The 27,541-nt window shown below is 43.0% G+C and overlaps 1 protein-coding gene across 1 annotated transcript; it reads left to right on the plus strand.

Moving 5' to 3' along the window:
- The first annotated feature begins 66 nt into the window (after positions 1–66).
- On the plus strand, positions 67–27,179 carry LOC130697533 (protein sax-3-like). Its single transcript, XM_057520446.2, has 9 exons — positions 67–985; positions 8,262–8,597; positions 19,753–19,924; positions 21,141–21,271; positions 22,129–22,415; positions 22,518–23,988; positions 24,169–24,284; positions 24,359–25,489; positions 25,564–27,179. The coding sequence occupies exons 1-9, from the start codon at positions 817–819 to the stop codon at positions 26,143–26,145; spliced, it is 4,395 nt and encodes a 1,464-aa protein (XP_057376429.1). The 5' UTR covers positions 67–816; the 3' UTR covers positions 26,146–27,179.
- Positions 27,180–27,541: the final 362 nt, after the last annotated feature.

Raw genomic sequence — 27,541 nt, forward strand, 5'->3', positions numbered from 1 at the left:
GGGCGGAGCGATCCTTCGAGGAATTGAGAACTCGTTTGACTCGGCTCGATTCAGTCGGCCGTCAGCCTCAATCTCGTGCAGACGTCCCGTTTGTCAGCCGATCGAATCGATCGAGAAGCATTAGAAGAGAGAAACCGAAAGCAACAACATCAAAAAAAAAAAAAAAAGTATTAACAATTGCTCTAATCTATCGTGAATCTCGTGGGGCAAAGAAAACGTTACCTTGTTTTCAGACATTTGACGGCGTGTGTGTGTGTGTGTGTTTGCGAGTGTTGTGTATATGTGCGTGTGTGTATTTGTGTGCGTGCGTACGAAACAGCTATGGCTACCTAGTTGATTTGCATACGGATTGTTTTGTTTTTTTCTTGTGTTTCGGTCCAACACGGGCTTCCCCTTTTTGGCGCCTATTGTGTTTATCCGTTTTGTTTGAGCCGTCACATCAGTGCTCATTTTTGTCGACAAAATTGTGAACAAGTTGTCAGTCACACAAAAGTAAAGACGCCTGTTTTTGTTTGTGCCGAAAAACGCGCGTGTCTGCGTGTTTGTTTAGCTCTCTCTACCTGCGCCCAGCAGCCGACGTTTTTTTTTTTTTTGGTTTTTTGTTTGTCTTCTTTCTCTCTGAAAGAAACAGGTAGTGACGTTGTGAGATCTAAATTCAAACATCCACGAGGGTCATTTGTAACTTTTGAACTTGTTTGAAAATTGTGTTTGTTTGTTCACTTCGATTGGACACCCCCCCCCCCCCCCTCAGTCCGGCACGTTTTGATGACGCAACGCGCGATTTGGCTCTGAACAGCGAGTTGTGGCCGATTGATTATGCATCGAACTCATGTTGATGTCTTTGGCAAGAATCGTCGATGCAGCACGACCTGGCCGCTTAGGAGGATGTCGCCAACGTATCGATGCTGCTCTTTGACGCCCACCGGATTACTTTATTGTCTTGTTGTCCTGCTTTTGCATCGGCCATCGTCATCTGTCGCCAACGGTAAGGTCACACACACACACAACTCCTATCGTTCGAAATTTACCTTTCCTCGTTCAGACCGTCTGGGGCGAGTTTGGGCGAAGTCTAAAGAGTTTGAAACAAAAAAAAACAAAAAACGAATGGCCTTGGATCGTGAGGGCCCCAGCATCGTTCCTCTTCCGATCTTCTTTTATTTTGATTTTTTTTTTCCTTCTTCTTCGATCTGTCCCGACATGTCCGAAGATACAATAGAGATACGTTTGCTCAACTCCCCCCTGTTTTCAAACGTTAATGAGAAACAGAGAAAGAAGGAAAATAATCAACAACAACAACAAAAAAAAAAAAAAAAATGAGTGGAATCAAGACAAGAACGAAAAAAAAAAAAAAAAGAGAGAGAAAGAGATAAGAAATTAGGCCGTACTCCAATGATGGGCATGTGATGGGCCGGTCCTCCGAATCTGACGCGAGACACATGTTCAATAATGATGGATCGATGGCTCGCAGCGTGTTGTGGCCATCTTTTTTCTCTCTTTCTTTCTTTCTTACCTCCAAGTCACCACCCAGGTGCATCGTTTTGTGCCTTCTTCTTCTTCTCTTTGTTTCGTTCTTGTGCTTTTCTAAACTTGCCCGTTTGGGCATCGGGTAATTTCTAACGTTTCCCGGCTTGATGGCTGGTTCGGAAAAATGGTTGCATAATCAATAGGTAATTACAGGCGCAGGTATGTTTCTTTTTTCTTTTTTTTTTTTTTCAAACGTTTCTCCATTTCGTGAGATGCGTCAACATAGATAAACTTGAAAGTTTGTTGATGGCTGGAAAGAAAAAAGTTTTGAAAAAAAAAAAAGAGAATAGAAAAAGAAAAAAAAAAAATCCAATTACTTAAAGCGGCGCCGTAAAGAGCGTCTTGATAATCCCGGCCCATACAATGGCGACAATAATGACGTCAGCTACGTCTCGCATCTATTAACTGATCTCTTAACTGATAACCTTCGTTAACAGTTTTTCTTTTTTCTTTCTTTTTTTTTTTCAAATCAGCGGCATCGATTTACTTGACTTTTTTTTTTCTTCTTATTTTCATTTTTGGGGGCTGAAGAAAGAAACACACGGCGAGTCGTTCACACGGTTACCCACGTCATCGATTTGTGGACTCGAATCGCCTCGTTCAAGTCAAAGGATTTCTCTTTCTTTTTTTTTTTTTTTTCATTTACATTTGAAGATGGCTAGAGGCTGAGGCGATGGCTGTTTGTTGTTTACCTCAACAACGCCTTCGCCGCTATGCCGGATCCTCCCTTAACCCGCCGTCATAGAGACCTCTAAGCCCACACCGAAACTCTTAAACGCATCGTTTTTTTTTCTTCTTCACGATGGCAAAAACTATGGGATTTCACGTAATTTTTTTCCCTTGAAAAAAAAACAAAAAAAAAGAAACAAAAAACAAAAAAAAAAAAAAGGAAAACACAACAACAGGCAAAAACAAAACAAAACAAAACAAAAAAAGGAATGGAATTAAAAACAAAAGCTATCCACATTTTTTGGGAGGATGAGAAGAGGAGGGTATGCACATTTTTTTTTTTTTTTTTTTTTTTTGGTGAAAGAAGGAACGTTTCCGGTCACGTCGAGTTGGGTCCCGTTCGGGCCGGCTAGAGAGGATGAGGAACGAGAGTCAAAATAAGGCACGAGCAGCAAATCAGTCTTGTCTTTGGTCTTCTCTCTCTTCTCTTTCTCTTCCCTTGTTTTGTCTTTTTTTTTTTTTTGTTTTGCTTCTCAGCCACTTTTGCGCCGACATCTTTCACGCCGGGGCGCTGTTGCTCGCTGCTGGCCGTGAAACGTCGTTAGCTGACACGCGACATGGTCTTCTGCATCGGAGCCAAAGTGAAGAAGTCATTAAGAACACACACACACACACACACGGCCAAGAAGGGATGGCTGGTATGGTAGAATCAAGACAAGGCGCAACGAAAAAAAAAAAAAGGGCCAGAGCAGTTAGAAGCGAAAAGAGACGCACGAAATCCATTGGCCGCGACCGTTTGGAATGTCAACATCCCAAGTGAACGAAACAACATCGAAAGCAGAGCCACCCTCTCCTTCTCTTGCTTTTCAATTTTTTTTTTTCTATTTGTCTCTTTGTTTTTGTTTTGCTCCTGTCCTCTTATATCCTCTCTCATTTCCACACTTCATATATTAGAGGGCAAAAGAAGACGAAGAAGCTCCGCAAGCTGCTAAGCGAGTCGGGAATACAAAATATGTCTTATACGTAGGGGGGGGGGGGGGTTATCCGTCTTGCGTTGATGTATATGTCATTGGTAATAATTTGTGGAGCCGTGCCCACCTAATAAAACGTAATACCGTCGTGACCGGGACTGAAAAAACCTGAGGCGACACAAGCGCTATAGAGAAACGGTCATCACTTGGGGGAGGTGGGTCCCAACGCTAAAAAAAAAACAAAAAAACGTGCGATCCGTGCTATTCTTTTTACTCTTTGGCACGGCACTAAACGCGAACACGTTCCATAAATTATCGTCGACAATTGGCACGTGAAGATGCGTGTCCCTTTTCTCTTTGTTTAAGGGCTCAAATCAAGACGTTGGGCCTGCGTTATTCATCGGCCTCTCTTCTCAGACCTAAATCTTGTTCAAAACGAACTGTCTTAACCCGTCTGATTGGGAAGGAGCATAGGACGTTTTTTGTTGTTTTTTTTGTTTTTTTTCGGAAGCGTGAACTGATTTATCGCCAGTCGGATTTAGTGAGAGGAAAGCGGGTGGTGAGCCGTGGCGTGAAAAAAGTAGGCGGGTTCTCGCACAACTTACGTCGCCCCCCCCCCCTCCCTTTTCGACTGTACAAGTCGTTTGCATTTCCAATGCAAATAACGTAACCATGATACACGCACACAAGTCGAACCTCTTCATAGGAGGTCGAACACAAAAAGAGTCGTCCATCCTTGTTGTTTTTTTTTTTTTTTTTTTTTTTTGTTTGTTCTTTGCCATTTTTTTTTTTTTTTTTTTTTTTTTTTTTGTCTTTTTCCCAGTTGAAAAGAATATTCGTTTTTAAATCGCTTTCGTATTACATCCTTCCAGCTTCAAGAAGAAGAAGAGAAATGTACGGGATCAACGTCAGCCATTTATACGGGGGGGGGGGAGGGGAGGGTGTCGGGAAAGTATTTGTTTTAATCATGTGTCGACCGGATGGGCATGGTGTGAGCACGACTGAATTATTCATCCGTATGGAACACCGGGAGAGCGTGTGAGAGTGAAGGGGGGGGGGGGGGGTAGAGAGAGAAAGAGAGAGAGAAAAAAAAATGCATAACACAACAATATACAACGCATAAATAACTGCGTGAATAAATATGAACGACAGACGAGTCTGAACAGGCAGCTGTTGGCTACGAAGGGCATAGCTAATCGAACGCATACATTGGGTGTAGTAGGCAAGACGCGTGTCTAATAGCAACAAGCAAAAAAAAAAAAAAAATGAAACGAAATGAAATGAAACTAAAAAAATTGAGGGAGATGGCAGAGTGTCGGTTGTAACATTGGTCGATTTTTTTGTTTTCTTTTGTATTATGTGTGTGTGTGTGTGTGTGGTCGTGTAAAGGTTAGGTGATTGCCATAGCTTATTTCCATCGAACGGCCGTGTGGCACGCAATAATTAGCGTTGGCCACACATATAGGGGCGTACCTTTTGAAAATAACAACAAGTCTCGTCGCGATGGTGACCGTTGAGACTTACGTGGATTATCCATTGCCGATGCGTTTAATGCCAACCGGCCATTTTATTTGGCTGGCGCTTCTAATAAGAAAAAGAAAAAGAAAGAGTGTAATCGTTAAAACAAATGAAACAAAAGACACAATTTCTTATTGTCGTCGTTCAATTTGACCAAAGATTATCGAGCCCCCCCCCCCCGCATCATCGAACTTCATTTGGCGTATTTCTTTTGTTCTTCCTGTGTCGTGCTGTCGCGAACAATAGCCCAACTATCGATTTGTTTGAAAAGGGCATTACACCATTTTTTTTTTTTTTTTTAAATACCTGATAAATTGAGTGTTCGTTCTAAATGGGTTCATCACGCAAAAAGTTAGTAGTCATAAAAACGAATGCCACAATAGCGGGAGTGTGTACTGTGCGAAGACGACGTCTCTCCGTGGGCTGACCGGACAAAGAAACCCCCCCCCCCCCCCAAAAAAAAAAAAAAAAAAATGCGGTAATGGGACGTTTAGTACCACGCACTGATTTTCTGTCCTCGATTCACTGGAAAATTGACAGTAAACCCGTTTTTTTTTTTATAGGATAGAAGTACCCGACCGCGGTGTGACATGGATTCGATAATTTCATCATTTTCAATTCCTATCACGCCTTTGACTTTGCCGCATCCCTTCGCCTGTTCATTTTTATTTTTTTGTTCGTATTTTTTTTTTTTTTTTTTTTTTTTTTTTTGCGCACAAGTGAACTTCATTTCGCTTCACACTTTTAGCCCTCCCAAAAAGGATATTCTTAACAATTCAAGTGGGAAAAAAACCAATTCTTTCCCGTCTTTCATTCGGATAGACTTGCATGTTCAGAGGGGGTGTGTAGAACACGAGCGACCGTGTGTGTCTTACGCGACGTCCGTGGCGTCGATTACATCAACTTGAGCTACAAAAATAAACCGGAAATTGAGAAATGCAAAGTCGACTATAGAAAGAAAAAAAAAACCGTTGTAATTGCCCCGTGTAGTAGTTGGCGTCATCGATTCATTTACGAAGAAGATGCAACTGAGCGTGTCATCTCGAAAGCGATCGATCGGCTCGGTTCACCCCCTCGACACACGCACAACACAAAAGGGCACGATGTCTGCACGTAACGTGCGTGTTACTCGTCCTCCTTGAAGGGGCGGCATCCATCGGTCCAGTATGACGTACTTTCTTGCACTCTTCTTCTTCTTTTTTTTTTTTTTTTTTTCACGAGACGTGGATCTCGGCTGATGCGGAGATCATTGGCCGGCGTCTTTTGTCCTGTTTGATCAGATCGATACAGTGGCATGAAAGCGTTTCAACCTACTCTCTCCCCGAACACTCGAACGTAACCCCCTCCTCCCCTCCCCAACAAGAACACGACGTGTTAGATTGCAACTGCAGATGCGTTTGCCTTTAGGAGGTATGTTGCGCAGGTGGCCGTCATCGTTTCAACACTCTCTTTTTACGGTTCAATACGTTTCATTTTTTTGTGGGTTACCGACGTCTTTTTTTTTTTTTTTTTTTTTTTTTTTTTTACTGAATTGCTTCATTAAAAAAAAAAAAAAAAAAAGCAACTGGTTCTCTTTTATGATTATAATAGCGAGCAAACCACCTTTTTCTAAAAAGAAAAAGAAAAGGGTGTCTGTAAATGTAGATGGCCATTTTTCAGGTCGGAAAGAGACGGGGGGGGGGGGCCAAAAGAGAGCAACAACCACACGAGTGTAGGAAGAAGAAGAAGAAGAAAAAAAAACGTGTATATTTTTGAGGCTATATAGCGGTCATACACTAAGAGCAAATGACCGTAGAAACTGACAATACGAAAGACCTTTTTTTTTTTTATCATGGAATGCGCAACCGAAGTAACGCACAAAAAAAAAATAAAATAAAATAAAAATCAAATCAAATGAAAAGGAACCCAAACACAAAGTGTCCTTTACATTTTTGTTCTATGTGTTGTGCGTGTGTGTGGAAGAGGGGAAAAAAAAAAATAGAGACTAGAAAGTGAAGAGGTTCTTTTGACATTTTTCGTTTCTATAAACCGAAAGGCTCATGATGTTGAACAAGGTTGGGCGCGGACAATAAAGGTCACAGGGAAGCGCAAGTTGTTCAGGTAACGAGGGCTAGAAAAACTCGTATTTCTTTCTCTCTCTCTCTCTCTCTCTTTCTCTCTCTTTCGAGTTCTGTTTGTGTGTGTGTGTGTGTGTGTGTCTCCAATAGAAGGACACATCAGACACGCACACACACAAAAAAAAAAAAAAAAAAAAAAAAGAAGAAAAAAGATGGAAACGGCTCTCCCGCTGGCCGAAAATCCAGCCAAGCAAAATACGCATAGTTATATATCGTGGTTCTCTTTCCACCCGTCCAAAAAAAAAAAAAAAAAATCCTCGATTCTCACCTGGAACTCTATTGAATCTATTTACCAGTTATTATTATGGTTCCATTCTTCTTCTTTTTTTTTTTTTTTATTTCCCTCTCCTTAGTCCAACAGGAGAGGTGGAGGGGGGACATAAAAGTGGCATCCTTGTGGAACGAATGATCATCTCCAACGGCTGAGATTTTCTGTGTGTGAATCGTTCGACCGATATTTGCGACAGTATATCGAATACGTAGGGAAATGAAAACCGCCGTCTCGCGTCTACGGTTGAGCAGGGTGTAGGCCGATAGGGAAATCGATGATGGGAGTCGCCACACACATACTGGATAGCCCTATACTTTATATATATATATATATACATATCAAAAATACATGGCGTAGACATAGACACACACAAACACACACACACACGCAACATCATCCTAGCGAGGCCAACGTTTTTTTTTTTTTGCTGCTCGGCTGTCATCGTGATGAATGAAGTCAGTTGGGACTCCCTTTTATTTTCTTCTTTTCGGAGAGACTTTGGTGGGGTGTAGTGAAAATAGAGGCGGAGGGGTTCATCACGGTGCCTAGTGGTACATAGTAGAGTGGCCACAGCAGATGTTTTTATACTTTGGTCATATATATGTATAAATGCAGCACTCGACGTTGCTCCCATCGTAGCAGCGATTCGACCATCGCTCGTATTGAATCAACCATGTCTGTTGTATAGTTCGATCGCCTTTGTCAAAATCGATGTAGGGTCGGTAGTTGGCTTCTGAAGAGAGTTTCCCTACTTCGTATAGCTTTGATTCAATTCCATTGCCAATTGAAATGCTGAAGTCATAAAAACGAAAAGTAAAAGGAGAGACTAACAAAAAAAAAAATAATAATAATAATAACGACCCTTCCATTCCGTTTCGTTCAATTGCATTCGGGGTGGCATGGAGAAAAGTTGTTTATCACGTTTGTAAAAAATGTAAGAGTTTGTCTCGTTCAATAACAAAAAAAAAAATAAATAAATGGCTATTATCCAGATGAAAGAAAGTAAAAAAAAAATAATAAAATCCATCTCTATTTAGTCACGTGAGCGTTTCACGCACTAGCGCGTTCGTGTCGAAATTCGTGTACACTCGTTGAGTGATTCAAGTGGCATAATCAAATACAATCAACTTGATTATAATTTTTTTTTTTTTCATGTTTCATGTATGATGGACATTGGCGTGCATCAACAAGGCGTGATGCGATCTGCGCGCATCACGGAGCACCCGACGGACATGACGGTAGCTCGCAACGATCCCGTGACGCTGAAATGTTCCGCCGAAGGGAATCCGGAACCGACGATCGAATGGTACCGGGACGGAGAGTTGATCCTCAGCTCCAACGGCAACGGCAACGGCAACGGTCCCAAGAGCGCAGGCAACAGTCATCGTGTGATGCTTCCCGGTGGCGATCTCTTCTTCTTCCGTGTGGTCCAAGGACGGAAGGAAAGCGACGCCGGCGTCTACTGGTGTTTAGCCCGAAACCAGCAAGGCTCGTCGCGATCACGCAACGCTACGCTCACCGTCGCCTGTAAGTCATTTCTTTTTTTTTTTTTTCTTTTTTTTTTTTCAATTTAGATTTTGTTTGTTTTTTGTTTTTCTTTTTTTTGGCTTGTCGGCCAATTACCGTATTTCACGATACCATGGGAAACGCTGGCACCGTTCGTTTCCTATCCCCCGCCATCCATCTCGCCCCATCTGGAATGGCTATTATTATTTCTCACGACGTTTGCACGAGTTGTAGTTTTCTTAATTCGGGTTGCGCGTTTTTTGGCGTTCGTCTACAAAGATATATATCGTCTTTTTTTATGATTTTCTCTTACCCGGTCCGACTTAAAAAAAAAACAAAAAAAACAGGAAATTGCATACGCTAATGCTTGAGATTGCTTTTAAGCTACTCGTCCGTTATATTTAGCAACTGATGAAGCTCGTCTTCTCCCTCGCACACACACACATAGAAAGAGTTTAAAAAAAAAAAAAAAAATTAAATGAAATGAAATAGAAAATAAAATGAACGGTCAGCGCTCGTTAGTTGTCGAATGCTGAAGCGGAACGACTTTTAATGGCCATTCGTACGGGCCCAATGACTGTGACGACGGTCGGCTAGCCCGAAAAAAAAACGTTGCCTGCGAGATTCGAAAAAAGTGAGAGAGAAAAAAAAAAAAAAGGAAGGAAAAGTCAAATATGAAATTCAAATGAATAAATAACGACGTTTATTTTTCGAGATAACGGTAGGAAGAAGAATGCAGATGGAAAACGCTTCTGTTCGTGTTTTCTCATTGGCCGGCCGTTGGCTTCATCACCGATGGAATGAACACATTGACGCCGCGATGCGGCCCACACGCACAACAAAAAAATGGGGAATCCCTGGGCAGCGAGGAATGAGTACTTAAATAAAAACGCCGATAAACTCTAGTCCGCCTTTTTTTGTTTTTTTGTTATTAAAGAATCATCAAAAGGAATTCGAAAGGCCGAAGCCCAAAATCGAGAGATTTCGGCCATTGTTCCATTTCATTGTGACGACTGTTTCCCTTCGTTGTTTCGCATGTTTTCAACGGACGAAAGCGGCTCTATTTGATTGGGTCCGCCGACGTCCAAGCGCAGAAAGGGCCTTTAAACGGGACAACGTCAAAACGAATTAAGAGGAAGCAGCATCAAGTCTTGTGTTTATAAATGCGCGTTAAAGCACGAGCGTCCGCATGATTTGCGTCTTGTGAACAACAACAACAACAACAACAAAAAAAAAAAAAATAAAAAATGTCGGCGGCCCATTACAGATCAGTGACCGCAGGGGGACAGGTGTGCGTAACGTGTGAAATAGCTAGGCGATTTATTTATTTTTTTTTTTTTTTTTTTTTGGAAGGGATGAGCCGTTGCTAGAAATGAGTTCTTGATCATATGCCGGCCAATTAGATTTCCACCGTAAGAAAGGAAAAAAAAAAAAAAAAAAAAAAATCGTTTTCAGGAAGAGGAGCAATGAGAGGGAAAAGATGCGCCCCACCGATTCCAGGTGAGAAAAAGAAAAAATTTTTCTATCGTGCCCCTCTGTCGGTTCCACTACATAGACTCGTCACGCCTCTTAAATCTTCTTACACGACCACCCCTCCACCCGCCTTTTGGTGCTTATCTCTTACATGTACATCCATTTTTTTTTTTTTTTTGAAATATTTTATTTGAAGAAGGGTTGCGCAACTGCACCATTTTTTATGTATTTTATTTTATTTTATTTCTATTTTTTTTTTTTTTTTTTTTTTGAAACGGCTTTTATTTGCAATACGAGACTCCATTTGGGTTGGTGGGAAACATATTGCGTTCGTTTTTTTTTTCCTTACGTTTGGGGATTCTGAGTAGATCGGGAAAATCTTGTCGATAAAAACCAAGACGGCATTTACCGTCAATTCCCCTCCCCCCTGATGTTAATTTCTTTTTTTTTCCCTCTTCCCTGTCGCGCTTGAATGTTATTTTTTTTTTTTAAAGACAATAAAAAAAAAAAAAAAAAGGAGGACAAGGTATTTGATTGTTATCGGCCTTAAACGGTAAACGGGACTTGTAGAAATGCAGGAAGAAATTTAAACGAGGCGGCAACGTCGAGGGTGTTGAAAGAGAAAAAGAATGTTTTTTAAAGAGCCAAAACAGAAAAAAAAAAAAAAAAAAAAAAATCTTGATGATGACCCCGGTGCCCGTTTCGGTTGCAAATCATCGGGATCTTCCTTCTTTTGTTTCTCCCCTTCTTTTTTTTTTTTTTTTTTTTTTTTTTTTTTTTTTTGTTTTCTCCTCCCTTCTGGTTTGGCTTCACGAAAAAAAAAAAAAAAAAATAAAAGGTCCGACGCAATAAGCGATAAGACTCACACGAGTGTCGGTAAGGTCCTTCTTTTTTTTTTCTTCTGGGGGATAGGGAGGGGGGGGGGTTGTCTATCTGGTTCTGTGGCCGCTCTTTTGTGAGTGCGTGTGTCAGCGCCCCTTCCACCTATATGCCGTGTCTAATTTGAATGAAAGAGTTATGCAAGGCAAAGGCCAAACAACTTGGCCTTTCTATATCGTTTCGACAACTGCCGCTATTCTTTTTTTTTTTCTTTCTGTGACCTCTTCCTCTTTTCTGCTTTTTGTTGTTGTTGTTATTATCACGACCGATCACGGCAAAAAAGGGGATGGGGGAAAACATGGCATCCGTCGAGGCAAGACATTCATCATATAGAAATGGGGAATGAAGCAAGAGGAGGAAAACAAAACAAAACAAAAAAACAGTTGAAAATGATTGGAACCGTTGAGTTGAGAGCCAAGAAAAACAAGAAAAAAAAAAGAAACTCAATTTATCCAAAAATATTCGTTCATCGTCTGCCATTCATTTTTCACCTTCGTCTATTATTAGATTTTCGACCGCCGACATTCATCAACTCCACCTGTCCCGGAGACCTACGATTACAAATCGTTTTGATTCTTTTTAAAATTTCCCGCCCCTATCAAAACCATTTCTTTTTTTTTAAATATATTTTTCTCTTTCTTTTCGTAAACAAAGTTTCAAAAAAAAAAAAAAAAAAAAAAAAAGGGAAAACACACACACACACACACACACATGACTCGCGTAAAATGGGCAATAGACAAGTTCAAGTGTAGGAGAGATGAAGATCCGCCAGTTCGGAGAAAAGCGAAACTTTACCGGCGTACGTGGCCCATCGCCGTTTGCGTGTACCGACGAATTATTTTATTTTTTTTTTTTTTTATAAATCCAACTCGATCGAGACAAGTTTTTTTTTTTTTTTTTTTTTTTTTTTTTCTCGTAGCGCTAAATCGACTTAGACCGACCGACTGTTTTTTTTTGTTGTTAATGTAAGTTTCGTGCCGCAGGGATTGCTTGTCATCCCTATAGCCTCTCTCTCTCTCTCTCTCTCGTTGTGTGTGTACGTGTACCAAACAGCAATCATCTCGTCAAGGAGAAGAAAGAGGAGGTGTCTGCGAAACGTGATCATCAAAAATGACGATGAGGCGGTTGGGGCCTGTCAGCCTGTTGTGACACGAACTGCACGTCCTCCCTATTCTTTTTTGTGTGTGTATGTGTGTGTGTGTGTTGTTGTTGTCTTGTGTTTAAAGGTGCGCGCGTGCGCTGGCTGCACGCCGTGCGAATGTAATGTAGTACCTGAACGATGTAGTACATGTCGCTGATGGGCACGATACACCTTTTTTGCCTTAATTGCCCGCCCCAACTCTCCTTCCCTCCTTTCAAACTTACAAAAAAAAAAAAAAAAGAAAAAAAAAGAAGGAAAGGAAAACCCTTTTAGTGCGCTCGACAGAGATCAAAGGTGGTTGAGAAGGTTCAACTTCTCCCAATTTAACGCTTTGAAGCATGGGTGTCAGGTTGTCAATGTGGAAAATAGAAAAAAAATAAAATAAAAACGAGATTGACGGCCAGCAAAAGGGAGTCCGTTTCAAATGGGGCGGTCGACGGGTTCACACACACACACACACACCCGTTAGATTGATAGGTGAAACTCATGCAAATCCTTCTTTATTTATTTATTTTTTTTTTTTTGCAGGGATGTAATAATTGGGTAATGTCAGAAAAAATCATTGGAACAGACAGGAACGAATTTTTTAAATGTAAGAATTGAAAGGCTAGTTGGACTTAAATGTTATTTATGTTTTGGACGAAAGTCTTTGGCCGGTGACACCACTAGACGCGCACGCGTATACCCCAAACAGCTGGCCGCTGCTGGGTGTTTGTTTCCGAACTCTCTCTCCCCCCCCCCCTCCCCCCTCCCCCCTTGTATGATGTCTTACACAGCGGCAGTCCAACAGAAAAATATCACCAGCCGGGAATCATTTGAAAAAAGAAAGGGGAGGGAGAGACCAAAAATTGGTTTGGGGGGGGGGGGGGATGAATAAGAGTGAATTGGCCAGCTCACCGAAATGTCCGGCCATAGTTTGTGTTGCGAGGGGGGTGATTTTTGGGCTGATTTTCTTTCACGACTTTGGGGCCGCGATCCATCGGCTGTCCAGTCCCTTCTGTTTGCCCGATGAATAATTGATCGAACTGAGCTGACGCCCTGATTGTTTGAGAGTTTTGCAGATTGCAATAACCCCTCCTAGCTCTATGTATGATTTGCACCGCATTTGTATACAGATCAAATAGAGTGGGGTGTCATGGAGAGAGGTCCGACTCTAAACAGTAGGCACGGGATGACGATGATGATGATTTCAAAAGCTGCATGCTGAATGAATGGGAGCTTGTGTGTGTGTCAAACTCGTGCATTGGTCACATCGTTTTTGCATTGGATGTAATCGAAACTGTTGCGTCATCATCTGTCGCATCGATCGACCAACTGTCCAAAGGCTGAACGAATCGATTTTCCACACTCTTGGCCGCCGAAAAGGCACAGCCATCAATAGCGAGGGGGACTCCTCATTTAATTTCTCTACGAAAGGTAATAGCAGTGGCATATAGCGGCGAGTCAAACGCGCTGGAAGGATTCGCTAATAAATGAATTTCCTAGTTGCTCATTGGGGCGCGTGCGTCGCATTTTGTGCGCGCATAAATAACAGCAAATTGGACTGCGTCGTTCAATGGATGGTTCAATGGCTAATAAACATCACTTTTTATTGGCTAATCCTGAAACATGTAGAAACAAATCAATTGCATTCCAAAAATCCGTCCCCCCCCCTCCACCCACCCACACCCGCTCATCAGCGTTTCTTGTGTTTAGCGCTAAATCTATCAGTTGCTCTCGGAGAAGAAGTTAGACGCATCCATTGCATGGTAAATCCTGTTTTATCGACGAATAAAGAAAAAAAAAAATAAAAAAAATAATAATAACAACGTTTCATGTGGCGCGGCGGACACGTATTTCACGCGCCCGGCCCCCTCTGTGTTTGATGACATAAGACGGCAAAACACCCACCAAAAAAAAAAAAATAAATAAATAAAAATAAAGGACCTTTTTTTTTTTTTTTTTGTTTTATCGTCTCCTACCCTCCTTAATCTTCCGTTCATTTTAGTTGACGTTTCATTGCCACGCGACGTTTTTAAGGAGCGAAGGAATGAAACATTTCATATCAAAATGCTAGACCGCCTCTTTATTGTTCTCTTCTCAGTGCCCCCCCCCCTCCTCCTTTCTTTTTCCCTTCTTGATTTGAAATTTTCCTTGTTTTAATGACCTATCGAATGTCTTTTTTTTTTTTTCTTTCTTTAAGGATGTGATGTTTTGATTGGGGGAAAAGGTCGTTTTCGAGCCCGGTCGGAACGGCGTTATTTGAGAGTTCAAAATCGATGGCCATTCTGCCAAAGAAAATAGCCGTGTTTTGTTTCCTTTCTTTTCTTTTTTTTTTTTTTTTTTTTTTTTTTTTTTTGCAGATAGGAAAGACAAGATACATCCCATGGGCTGATCGAAATCGATAAAGATTTATTGGCTCGATGAGAAGCCAACGCGCTGTGTCTTTTCGTTTTGTGTGTGTGTCTGTGTGTTGTATACCCTGGGACATTTGTTTTTAAAAGTGAGACGACTTATCCCCGACGAGAAACCTTTTTCGGTCATATTCTCTTTTTGCAAACGTTTCTCAGTTCGAAGTTTTACTCGTTTAAAGGATTTTTCTTTTTGCCCTTTTTTTGTCTTTTTTCGTTTTTTTTTTTTTTTTTAAACGAGCGAACTAAAACAAAAAAGACGCAGCTGTAACGTAAATGGACAGGTGCGTGTCAGTCAACTGTAAAGACTTTTGGGTAAATACTCATTGAAATATAGGTCGGCCAGCTTATTTTGCCGGACCCCCTGTTTGTAAGAACTGTATGGAAAGAGGGGGGGCCAGCAGTGAACGATATTGTTCTTCGGAATACTTTCGTCCCTTTTTTTTTTTTTTGTAGGCCTATTATAACCTCTTACCTCCTACAGTGGAGAGGAAGGAAGACATTAAAAACGAAACGAAACACACACACAAAATTGTAGACGAGAAACGCCAAAGAAGGCAAGAAATTAAGTACCAAGTCAAGAAAGATTGGAGAGAGAGACACCCCCCGAAGTGAAGTCAATAACCGGCTGTTAATTGTCGGAGAGTCTTGGAAATAAGAACAGTTTTTAAAAAAGGACCCCCCCCCCCCCCCTCTCTCTCTCTCTCTCTCTTTTCCCCCCGCCCTTTTAGCGGACGGACTTCGACCCATTAACACCCGTCATTTTGTCGGGAAACATTTTTTTTTCTGCAGCAACGAAAATGACGGGCGATTTGCCACACGTCTAAGAAATGTGAAGGGGAACCCGACGTTGGCCATCCAGCTGATCGCCAGCTGATGCCAAACGATCGGCTATGAAGGGTTGATTTTTCTTTTTCGTTGGGTTTTTTTTGTTTTTTTTTATTAGAGTGTGCACGCACGTATTTCTGTGCCGCCACAGCGACGGAATGCCCAGTTCATAACAGACGCATACCCTCGCTAGGTATATATGACGTTAACGCTAATGGTTTCTCGACGTCAACTCATCAGCCCTGCGTTCTATATTGCCGTAAAAAAAAAAAAAAAAAAAAAAAAAACGTTGTTAGAAAACAGGCTGGATCAAGCCAAAGCGGCCCGGGCTCTCGAAAACACTCGTTAACGGACTCGGATCATCAAAGGGCATCAGCATTTTCTAACCGGGAAAAAGAAAAATGTTTGGAGAGTTTTATTACGTTTGTCTTTTGGCACACTCTTGTTAATTGCCCAGTTGTTTGCGGCGGCCGGATATCACTCATCTCCGATTCTATCACGTAGAAACGCAGTTGTCTTGTCTACATGCCAAACTGCGATAGGCACGAAAGAAAAAATGAAATGCTAAATGTAAAAAAGATAGTACATATATAGAGGCGGACAAGTAGGTCCTAGATGGTTTATATAGTCTACGTTGTCTTCTGTTTTTTTGTTTTTTTTCTTTTCGTTTGGGGTACGTTTGAGCTGGAATGAAAAGCCTTAGCCCCACATGTACACGTACCATCCACTCACACACACACACACACAGGCACACAGGCACATAAACATAAACAGATGGATGGTGCACAAGTAGAGACAGAATGGAATAGCAACGACAGAAAGTATGTACGCACACGCGCCTATTACACACAAACAGAGAAAGAAAAGAAAAAAAATACATAAAGGAAGGAGAAAAAAAAAAATGTATATAATAAAGGGGTAACATAAGAGGCCACATAATGAAGGTAATCATCCGTTTCTACTCCCTTTTTTCTTTTCTTTTCTTTTCTTTTTTCGTTCGTTCTCTTTCATCGTTTCTCGTCCGTCTTTGACTACAAGTTGCCAAGCACACGATGTCACGAACGGACACAATGGCGCTTCCAAGTTTTTTCGTGTTGGGACGGATCGATAATTAATGTCCGAGACGCTCCTTTGTTTTTGCTATTTCGCTATTTCGCTTTGTATTTTTCTACTCACTCACTCACGACTTGGTGTAATGGATGTGAAATTTCGGTTAGAACGAAAAGCGGACGCATTCGGGATTTACATCGCGCGGAGGTCAGGTTTTTTTTTTTGTTTTGTTTTGTTTTGTTTTGTTTTTTTCTCCAGACGAAGCGCTTTGATGTCGTTCCAAAGTCCTTGCGGGTGGCGGCGTCGGGCGGCGACAGTCACCGCAGATGCGGAAGATGGGACTGTGACTGTAAGCCAAAAGAAAAAAAAGAAAAGACGTTGAGCGGCGGGATTATAGAACCAAGACACAAGCGTCTAGTAGCCGGACGTATTTCATCTTATATGGGCAACCTAATTTGTCATTGTCTGGATGAGAGCCAGCCGACGACGGACGTCGCCCCTTGCCGTCCTTTTTTTTTTTTTTTTTTTTTTCCGCCCACGTCGGCGACGGGCGTCGCTAGTATTTTGTATTTTTTTTTTGCCTCAAGCCACGTAGATTCTTTTGCCCGTGTTCTGACTCAATCTCGCACACACCGAAGGAAAAATGGAGAACATCGTCTAATCCGATTAAATAAAGAACTGGCCCCATGATGGATGGGGGTTGACGCTGATGAAGAGCTTCTCTTTCCCTGTTGATTGTGAAACCTCTTCGACTGCCAGCTCACGCAGGATATCCTCATTCAAAAAAAAAAATTAAATAAATAAATAAATAAAATCTTGTAAAATAATTTTTCTTATTTTCGCTAAAGAAAGCGTCGTTGAAGGGCTGCTGGCCGATCATCGACGTTGTTGAAGCAACAAAGACTCGACAGGGGAATAATAGAGAACTTCGCTCATGCGTCCTCAGATATACTGTATATACATATATATATATATCTAGACGATTACGTTTCGCTATGTCTGGCTCGTGACAAATGCTTAAATTGCCCTGTGTGTGTACGTAGGAGCAAAGAGAGAGAGAGAGAGAGAGAGAGAGAGAGAAGAGACGAAACAAATGCGCTGGCATTAAGCAACAAAAGGAGTATCGGTCTTGGTGGCATTGAAAAAGAAAGAACGTCCGCTGCGTGAGTTAGTATGCAGCCGTTTCACTTTTGAAATGGCATGTTTTTATCTTTTGCCCAATAAACGTGTCCATTTGATGGATTCTAGGACCCATTAGAGAGTTTATATTGCCAGCTGGGTCATTCAGTTTGAAGCTTCGCCATTTACTTCCCCCTATTTTTTGTTGAAGATTTTTCTTGTATGGTACATCAATGGGTCGTCTCTACCAGCTGGTGGGTTCATTTCTAATTTTTTTTTTTTTTTTTTTTTTTTTTTTTTTTTTGTGTTTTGGGGCGCGTTCTTTTTCTCATCTCTTTCGATATCTTATCTTTCGCCGGTCCAGAGTCTAATTAACAGTATGAGAACGACCGAACACATGAGGGTCGGGGAGGCAATTGCGACCTGAGCTGACAAAATACCTTTCATTGGAGGGGCCGCAATGGCTCCTCTCACATGACTTCATGAAAGAGGGTTTATTTTTTTTTTACTTTTTAAAGATATACAACTATGTTTTTTTTTGTTTTTTTTTTAAGAATGTCTTTTCTATTTTTATCTAGTGTGTTCAATTGAAGAGACATTTGGGTTTTTTTTTTTTTTTTTTTCGTTATCTTTTCTCGCTTTCTTCTCGTCCCTTTTTTGGCTTGTTCCCGGTCCTGGTCATCTTACTCTCCTTGCCTCAGGTTCAGGTATACTATATTCGATAAGAACGGCCATGATTTATGACCGCCTCATTTCAGAAGTATGGGAACAAAGCAGAGCTTAGATTAGAATCGCCGTACATCAACCTTCATTGAATTTCTACTTAGAAAACGGACCGTAACCGTGACATAGGCTGATGTGTTGGATCAACACAACGACCATCATGTTTCTTATTTTTTTTTTTTTTTTTTTTCTCTCCTCTCCCCTTTTGGGATTCTCGGTCCTGTTTTGTTTTTGTTTTTTTGTAGAAAAAAGGAGATGGATCGTTCGTCTACCTTTTGACTTCGTCCGTTTTTAGACTGTAGCCTCGGCGACAGTTGAACGTCCGACGCATGAAGGCAGTGCGCCAGCATTGCCTCTGCTGCAAGTTGTCGTTTATAATTATGAGCCAACCCCAAAGAATGAAGAGGTTGTTGCCTCGATAATAGCCAATTGGCGATTTGACTGCTTCCACTTCTTAAGACTTTGTCGCATACTATTTTATTTTATTTTTTTTTTTCTAATTTTATTTATGAAACCCTCAACTCGCGGCTGTCCTTTTCCCTCTCCCGCATTTCTTTTTTTATTTTAATTTTTAGTTCCTTTCTTTATTTATTTTAACGATCCACAGCCACAGTCATCCCCCCGCAAAAAGTCGTTTCAGTTTGATGATAAGTACGGACGTTTTGAAGACAAAGTTTTTTTTTTTTTTTTTTTTTTTTCATCTATTGGTCTTTTATTTTCCCCTTCTGGTTTTTATTTTTTATATTTTTTTCCCTCGTCTTCGACAAGACGCGATCCATCGCGCAACGAACCGCGAACGAGAGAGGGGAGGGTTGTACACGGTGGGATGGCCTGAGCCCGGCGGATCGGCAACAGACCGACCGATCAGCGTATCAAGTACAGCCCATACATCCGTCGCATGTTACTGTAAAGCACTCTGCGCTGTCGAAACAGCTGCTATGTTTCGATAAATATGACTCGAGGCCCCCACAGAGGATCTGTACGTCGTCGTAAATATCAACCCCCCACCAAAACTGAGTGGCCTCCCTCAGCCCCCGCGTTTCTCTTAATACCGAACGCCATGCTCGTTTTGTCGCTTTTTATTTTAATGGCATCGGCTAAAGGGGGCGAGAGAACTGACTCTGTGTGTCGTTTCGATATATGTGTGTGCGTGTGTGTGTGTGTGACGGGCTGATGATGATTACCAGCAAGCGGGGACGGAGCGCATTACACGATGTCTTCAGCTGTGCTATCATAGCAGAGGATCAAAAGAACATGGGAACAAACAAAACGGATCGTTAAAAGAGTCAAGTCAATATTCGCTGCCTTTCTTTTTTTTTTAACTCTAAAGGATTTTGTTATTTGTTTTTTTTTTTCGGGAGTGTTGTACAATGTTTGCACCATTCTGATACAAATAGTCATTTCCCTACTTGATTTAGAACATTATTTTTATGAATTCCTTGACAAAATGAATCACTTTTCGTTTAATCAAGACGTTTGATCAGCAGTGTATCGAACTCTCTTTCATGTATTTCATCGTAGAAAAACGTGTAGTGAACTGAACATTATTATTTTTTTTTTTTTCAATGATTAGATTTGCATCCGGAATTTCGAACGGTTCCGTTAGCCACACGCGGGATTCTTGGCGAGCTGACGACGTTGGAGTGCGAGCCGCCTCGTGGTCATCCCGAACCGCAGGTGCGCTGGAAAAAGAACGGACAACCGATGGACCTTGCCGTTGGACAGCATCGCGATCACTCGGCCAGGTAAGAACAATTTTTTGTTGCACAGGCGGACGGAGCCGCTTTCCAAAAAATTCTCACACATTTAGTCCGAGCGACGACATGCGAGCATATCTACGTACACTTGTGCACATGCTGAAAGTCTGATGCGCCGTTGGTGTTAATAGTATTGTTACGTGATTTCATTATTTTTTTTTTTTTTTTTTTTTTTTTTTTTTTTTTTTTTTCTGTTTGTTGTGGTTACTGAGATGGGCCGCGCTGTAACTAAACACCTTGCGCCGTGCTCGGTTTCGATTGAAAGTTTTTCAAAGTCCGGATAGCTTTGCACCGGATGTGGTCCATGTTTCATTATTCCTTTTTTTTTCTCTCTCTCTCTTGTTTTTTTTTAATACGAAACGATCCACCTGAGCTTTCTCTTATGTAAAAATCGTAGGGAAAAATAAATGGGAACCAAAAAAAAGGGTTCCCATGGCGTACGAAAAAAAATAGGAAATTCTCTATAATGTTTCACCTATGCGAACCGAAGCTGAAGTGTGGAGCCCTGGCCACAGGGTTTTTTTTTTGTTTTTTTTTTAGCTGGTCCTGTGTAACACGGAGAGTCTTTGGATTACATTTGTTTTTTTTTTTCTCCCTCTTTTTCTCATGGAAATTTATATGCGGTCATCCGCAACTACGATTTCTTCTTTCGCGTTATCTCGTATTGTTTTGCTCCTTTTTTTTTTTCATTTCATTTCATTCTACACAGACACTATCAAAAATGAAAATTCAAATTTCTTTTTCCTTTTTTTTTTTTTTTTTCTTTTTTCTGCTTTTCGTCTCATTTTGTTCCAAACGTGTTATCGAGCTAAACACACAAAGAAATTGAAACAGTTAAAGCGAAGAAAGTTCGTTCAGTGACCCGTCGGCACCTCTACAACAGAACTCGTTCGCCTTTTTTTTTCTTTTTTCTAAACAGGGAAAACCAGATCCCAATCTATTTTAGTATGTGTGTACACGCTTGCACGGCTCCGTCAAATTGACCGTGATCAAAAAAAGAAAGAGAACAACCAACGATACTAATTTCGAACAGCCAAATGAGACCGTCTTTCTAGAATTTGTGTTTACCTTTACAGTTAGAGAAAAAAAATAAATTCAAAGAATCATTTGTTTTTGTGGGCTTCCAATTAAATGAGCTTTCTATCGATACGTAAAGGTGCACCAATCATTAAAAAAAAAAAAAAAACATGTATTTCTTTCTCAGAATTCGTATGGACGAGAACGGTAACCTGATCTTCGCCAAATTGATGGCGTCGGACGAGGGACGCTACCAGTGCTCAGCTCAAAATGTGGTGGCAACGCGGGAGACTGTGGCTGTCCTGTTATCGGTTCACGGTATGTTGATACGCTTTTATACCCCTCTAGGGCCACATCCGTCTTCTCCCTACCCCCCCACCCCCCCCCCATTCTCTTCAGCCCAAAAGTTGCTATGAGAATTCATCCGTCCGTACATTTCTACCGTCTCGGTGTATCGATCTGCCTATTGATCTTTTCCACACACATACTCACACACACACACACACCCAATGCTGCTCTTCTTCTTCTCCCTATATGTATATATGCCACTTTCTCTCCCCTACCCTCCCCCCCGCCACGGATCAAGCAGAAAGAAGGGTGCGGTGGTGGATGACGGGGGGGAAGGAGGTACACTTCTAGCGTTCCATGCTCTAGTGGAAAGAAATATTGAATGATGTCAGATGAGTCAAATTGGATTCCTCATATTTCAATAATAATAGTAGTGTTCTGTATATACTTTTTTTTTTTTTTTTTTTGGTCGGGGTCCCTCTCTCTCTCTCTCCTGCCGTTCAGATACTTCTCTCTCCTTAATGCATACGAGCGGAATTGATGGAGGTCCACGTCCAATTCAATCTTTTGAACTCCCAACTGCGAGAAGCGCCGGATCCACACACACGCTAACGCAATGATATTGAATCCCTAGGCTAAAAAAATTTGAAAAAAAAAAAAAAAAAATACCCGGGATATTTTCCAATTGTATTGGGGAAGTTGAACGAAACCCCCTTCTCTTTCTCGTTTTGCATACATTCAAATGTTGTTTGCCGTCACCCTTTGATTCATATTTGATTGTTTTTTTTTTTCTGTTGTTCTATTTTTTTTTTTTTTGTTTCCCCTCTCTTCTACCCGTATCTCATCACTCATCGTCAATCATCGCGAATGGCGCCTTTTTGGTTTAGTTCGGCCGGTGATCTTGCGTCCACCCCAGGACACAACGGCTCTACTAGGCGGTGACGTGACGCTCGAATGCGGCGTGACGGGCGATCCGCCGCCGCAGGTCGAGTGGCGCCGACAGGACGGAGCCAAAATACCTACGGGTAGGATACGGCCAGCGTCCAACGACCAAAGCCGAACTAGTTTGAGGCTCGAGCGTTTGGTGGCATCCGACGCCGGTCGGTACGTTTGCGAGGTCGAGAACGCGGTCGGATCCAGCTCGGCTTCAGCGCAACTCTCTATATTAATTCCGGTATGCATTATTTTGATTAAAATTTGAAATGTGTGATCATTTTGAATACGTTTCATCAACTAATATTTGAATTTTTTTCTTGAATATCTATGAACATTACAGCCCACATGGAATAGTAGCGCCGGAATAAGCAGCAGCGGACAGGCCTTTTTGCCTCGTGAAGTTCGTGGCTTTTTGGAACAAAGCATTTTCCTTGACTGCCCCGTTCACGGATCGCCATCGCCGCTGGTCTTTTGGCAGCGCGAAGGACAAGGACGCGACGGAGGGGTTTCGAACGTCGAACTCTTGACATCCGACTCGACCGCTAACAACGGCAGATGGAACGTGTTCCGCAATGGAACGCTGGTAATCAGCCGACTGCGGCGCGAAGACGCCGGCGGCCTGTGGTGCGGAGCCGTCAGCGAAGCGGGCGGCCTAGTGGCGCGGACTCGGTTGGAGATCGTAACCGTCTCGGCACCCCCACCGCCCGTCATCGAAGTCGGCCCGGCCAATCAAACTCTGCCATTGGGATCACCTGCCTCGTTGGCCTGCAGCTCCACTGAACCCGGCAGCCAAAACTTACCCCTTCGATGGTGGAAGGATGGCGCCCCGCTGGCCTTGTCTGTCCGCATGACGCAGTCCGGCGAGACCGGCACACTACGTATCGAGGATCTACAACCCTCCGACGCAGGAGTCTACACTTGCTGGATTGGCGCCGGAGACAAAACCGCCGCCTGGACGGCAACCCTCAACGTGGCCAGTCAAACCAACCCCAACGTGGCATTCTCCCGCAGTCCCAGCGATCCCATGGCGTTGCCCGGTTCTCCTTCTCAGCCGCGACTCCTCCACAAATCGGCAAATTCACTGACGGTCGGCTGGCAGAGCGGCTCCAGGATGGGAGCGTCGCCTCTCTTGGGATACACTGTCGAAATATTTAGCAGCGGCGAGTCTGATTCGAATCAAGACGTTGCGCACAGCTGGACGTGGGCTGGACCGACGGTCCCGATCAAACGCAACTGGCGGATAGTCACCCGTCGCCTGAAGGCCGACCAGCTCGTGTTGACAGACCTGCAACCAAGCACTTCATACGCGGTGCTCGTCAGGGCTGAGAATTCACACGGCCTCTCCCTTCCGAGTCCAGCTTCGCCTTGGTTTACTACTCTGCCGGCAGGTGGCTCTAGCGGTGGCATTCAGGATCTGGAGGAAGGCCGTCAACGTCTTTCATCTTCTCTTGCCTGGCTCCGACTCGAACCCGTCCGTCCGCTCAACGCCACTGCTGTTCGGTTGAGCTGGCGATGGCTAGATGGCGCTGATGGCAATGAACCGGCGGAATCGGCTTTCGAAGGGATTCATATCTGGTACCGGCCCGTCCGCTACTCCGGCAGCGAAGAAGACGAGGGCCATGACACATCGTCAGCTTCGGCGCCGCCTACTTTCCGGATGGTCACTGTGACCCAACCGGCCGTGTCCAGCGCAACGTACACGCTCACCAATTTGCTACCGTCGACGCGCTACCTCTTCTTCCTGGTGCCGTTTTATCGCAACGTAGACGGTCGCCCGTCCAACAGCCAAACTTTGATGACGTTGGAAGCCGGTAAGCATATTAATCGATGCTAAATTTTTATGTTACATAGCAATCATAGCAAGTATATACGTCGTCTCATGTGTGAATGGGTTCCAATTTGTAAACACGAACTATTAATTACCATATGCAGATCATCGGAGTCGTGCATCGTTAATAACAAACGTGACTTTAATTTCATTTTGAATATAGCGCCTGAAGGACCTCCGCGAGATTTGATAGTACGACAGTTGAATTCCAGTAGCTGTTTAGTCAAATGGACGGAGCCTTTACATAACCAACGCAATGGAGTCATAACCGGATATCAAGTAAAACACAAAATCTTTTCTTTTTTAAAAGTTAATTACTGATTTTTTTTTTTTTTTTCTGTTTTGCGTTTCAGATCTATGTGTTTATGGACGATTCAGAAACTTTATTGGCTAACATGACGTTGCCGCCGACACCGACATCGGTCATCATTGGCAACCTCGTCGCCGGATCGTCTTACGCCATCCGTGCAGCTGCGTGGACTTTGGCCGGCGTAGGACCCGCTTCAGATCCAGCATCGTTCAGCATGGAAGTGCTTAGCTTCCAGCAACACCCGCAAGTCCCCGTCGTCCACGACGACTTGGATAGCGATATCGACGATGCCTACACCCATTTTGACACCCGCGGCCGCCTAGCGCCCAGTGGCGGAGTGACAACCCAAGTGGTTAAGGAAACGTGGTTTATTCTCGCCATCGGCGGCGTCCTCCTGGCCACACTCTGCCTTCTTGTAGCTGCTTTGGTCATCCGTCGTCGTTGGATTCGCAACAAGGCCATGTCCTCTGTTCAGAAAGTCGAATTGGGAGGAGGAACCGACGGAAACCTACTCCACAGCGTCTGCAGCGGAAGTGGAGGCACGCGCGATCTGCTCTGGTCGCGTGGATGGCACTCGAGCACCAACGGTACCCACCACCATTCACGTTCGGGAACTGTTACAACGTCGCAGAAGGAGGCAGAATTGGAAGCCCAAACTTCGCTACTGCCCCAGCAGCCACAACAGTACGGCAGCAGCGGAATAGCTCCACCAGAGTACGCCGAGCTACTCAACCAGCACAGCTCTCAGCAACATCAATCGGACCAGAGTCAACTGAGTCTCAGCTCCTTCCTTCCTCGTCGCAACAACAACAGCATGATGCTGATGCAAGCTCAGATGCAGGCCCCACCATCTGCTTATGCCACTACTACGTTGGTCAATCCTTCAGCCAGGGGCCAACAGTTGCACGGCCCTTACTCCAGCAAGTCGTCTGGCGATTCGAGCAGTGGCAGCTACATCGTTGATCATCAGGATCGCAACGGCTGCGGCAGTAGGAACAGCAACAACAACAGCCATCACAGCCGCAAAAACAGCAACGGATTTCTGTCCAACGGCGCTGGCCATCAGCAGCAGCGGATGCCCAACTGGGCAGAGCTGTTGCCTCCTCCACCGAGACATCCGCCTCCGCCTAGTCCGGCACCGAACAGCGATCGCTCCGCCTCCACTTCCAAAGATGTAAATTAGAAATAATTATCTGTTTTAATTTCCATCATTTTTCTAATAATATTTCGAATTGGCAAATGATTCAGGGGTCTCTACCACTTCCGACGTCTATCAAACCTTCGTTGAAATTCAATTCTGCCAATCCCAGTCCGGCGCTGTCGAAACGCAGCGCTCCGGTTGGATCGACATCGAGCACGTTCAAACCTCCATCGCCGATGTATCACGGCGGTGTCGATGAGGAAACGGCGTCCAACGGCAATCGCAGTCAGATGTCGCGCAACGCGCGGAACAAACTAACCAAATCGCCGGGCCAGAGGTCTGCAGGATGTCACGCGGAAATGGAACATGCACCGACGAAAGGATATGCAGATTCCGGATCGGAGCGTCATTTCACTCAGGGCAGCTACACGGCGCCGATGAATTACCAGTCGAATCCGTTGGAGAACATCACGACCGATTGGGACGATGACGTCGATGACTACAGCCGGAGCATCAGCTGTGGCAACGGGGACGATTACAGTCAGGGCGATGACAGCCATTCCGATGGCGACGACGTGGCCTCTTCTGTTTACGACAACAGTCCCGTCGTGTACCGGCCACCTTGTGGGAAGCCGCCGTCGCAGGCGGCAGCACCTCTGCCTCGTCGGAAGCAATTGACTTTGACTTGATGCGGGTGCACTCCATCCATCCAGCCCCATCCGGTCTACTAGTCAGCATTTGCGAAAAATTTTGCTACAATAACAAAGTATACCAGAGAAATTGTTCGCCTCCCGTCCGATGTGATGGGACTACATATACATTTGAAACTATTTTTTTTCTTTTGAAATCTAGTTGATATTATCAATTCGATTGTCAGCCCCTCTCTCTCTTTTATCATTGTTCAGTTGCGTAACAGGATATGATTGTGCTCGAAAAAAAAAAATGCGGCGGAGTGAAATAATAAATAATGAATAAAAGTAAATAATAATAATCATAAAATAGAAAAAAAAAACATATTGCAAAATGCCGCTGGTCTGTGATAAATAACATCAACATTTGTTTTTTTTTTGTTCTTTCTCAATTTCATTTTTCATGCGTCGTCTATTTGCATATCGTTTTTCCCTTTGCAAGACAATGTTTTATACCTTCAACGGGGGCACTTGACCAGGAAGCTACTACCCCCCACCCCTCCCCCCGTTGTCTATCTCCATTTTGCGTTTTTGTAAGCATCCCAGCCGAACTTCCTAAAACAACGGCGTCTAAGAAAAGACGGAATAAAGTCCATCGGCATCCCATTGGCCATACAAGCACAGCACATATCTCACCCCCACATTTTCAGCTCATGCCCTCTCGATAGGTTTACATAGAAAACCCACTTCGCCACATGAATGTTTGTGTCAAAAAGTAAGTGTATATTTTCATTGATGATTATCGTTTTTTTTTTTTGTTTTGTTTTGCGCTGTGCATACGTGTACAGTAATGTTCCTGTGTTCAACTGGTTCCAATCATAAGTCTTACGTGTTTTACATCATTGGATATGGATCTATACGTTGAATGTCGTACCGTTTGTTTTTTGTTTTTTTTCATCACAAAACTACAATGAATGTAGTATATATTATATATATTTGCAGTATACCTGTATTATTTTCTTCCCTGTCTGAATACCGTTTCATTGTCACACGTATTTCCTGCCAACGGAGAATACAAAACTATGGCCCCGAAATCGAGTCGTTATTCAATGAAGGCAAACATGCCCCGCTCAAAACAAATATTCAATAGAATTGCGTTTCCGTTTAATTTTGAAGTATAACGCGCAATTTATTATAGAATTTCAAATGGTATAATTTTTTTTTCGTCAAATTGTTGGCTTTGAAATAAGCCCAACATAAAAAGCCCGACTTTTCCACCCATTTCGTATTTTTCCAAAATCTTCAATTTGACACTGAACGTGATTTAGATTCGAAAGCAATGAGAATTACGAAAACCGATTTCCGACATTTTTCATGAGATCAGAAATTTTTTAAATGACCAGAAAAAAAAAGGCCATATGTTGGCGCGCTAGAACTTTACAGCGCGATCGTGCTA

This window comes from Daphnia carinata, chromosome 10 (assembly GCF_022539665.2).
Source record: "Daphnia carinata strain CSIRO-1 chromosome 10, CSIRO_AGI_Dcar_HiC_V3, whole genome shotgun sequence".
Classification (NCBI taxonomy): domain Eukaryota; kingdom Metazoa; phylum Arthropoda; class Branchiopoda; order Diplostraca; family Daphniidae; genus Daphnia; species Daphnia carinata.

Excerpts from the sequence above, each read along its gene's own strand:
- LOC130697533 (XM_057520446.2), top strand. The coding sequence starts at position 817 with ATGCATCGAACTCATGTTGATGTCTTTGGCAAGAATCGTCGATGCAGC. Across the intron at positions 22,416-22,517 it reads AACTCTCTATATTAATTCCG|CCCACATGGAATAGTAGCGC; the intron begins GTATGCATTATT and ends TGAACATTACAG. Across the intron at positions 23,989-24,168 it reads TTTGATGACGTTGGAAGCCG|CGCCTGAAGGACCTCCGCGA; the intron begins GTAAGCATATTA and ends TTTTGAATATAG.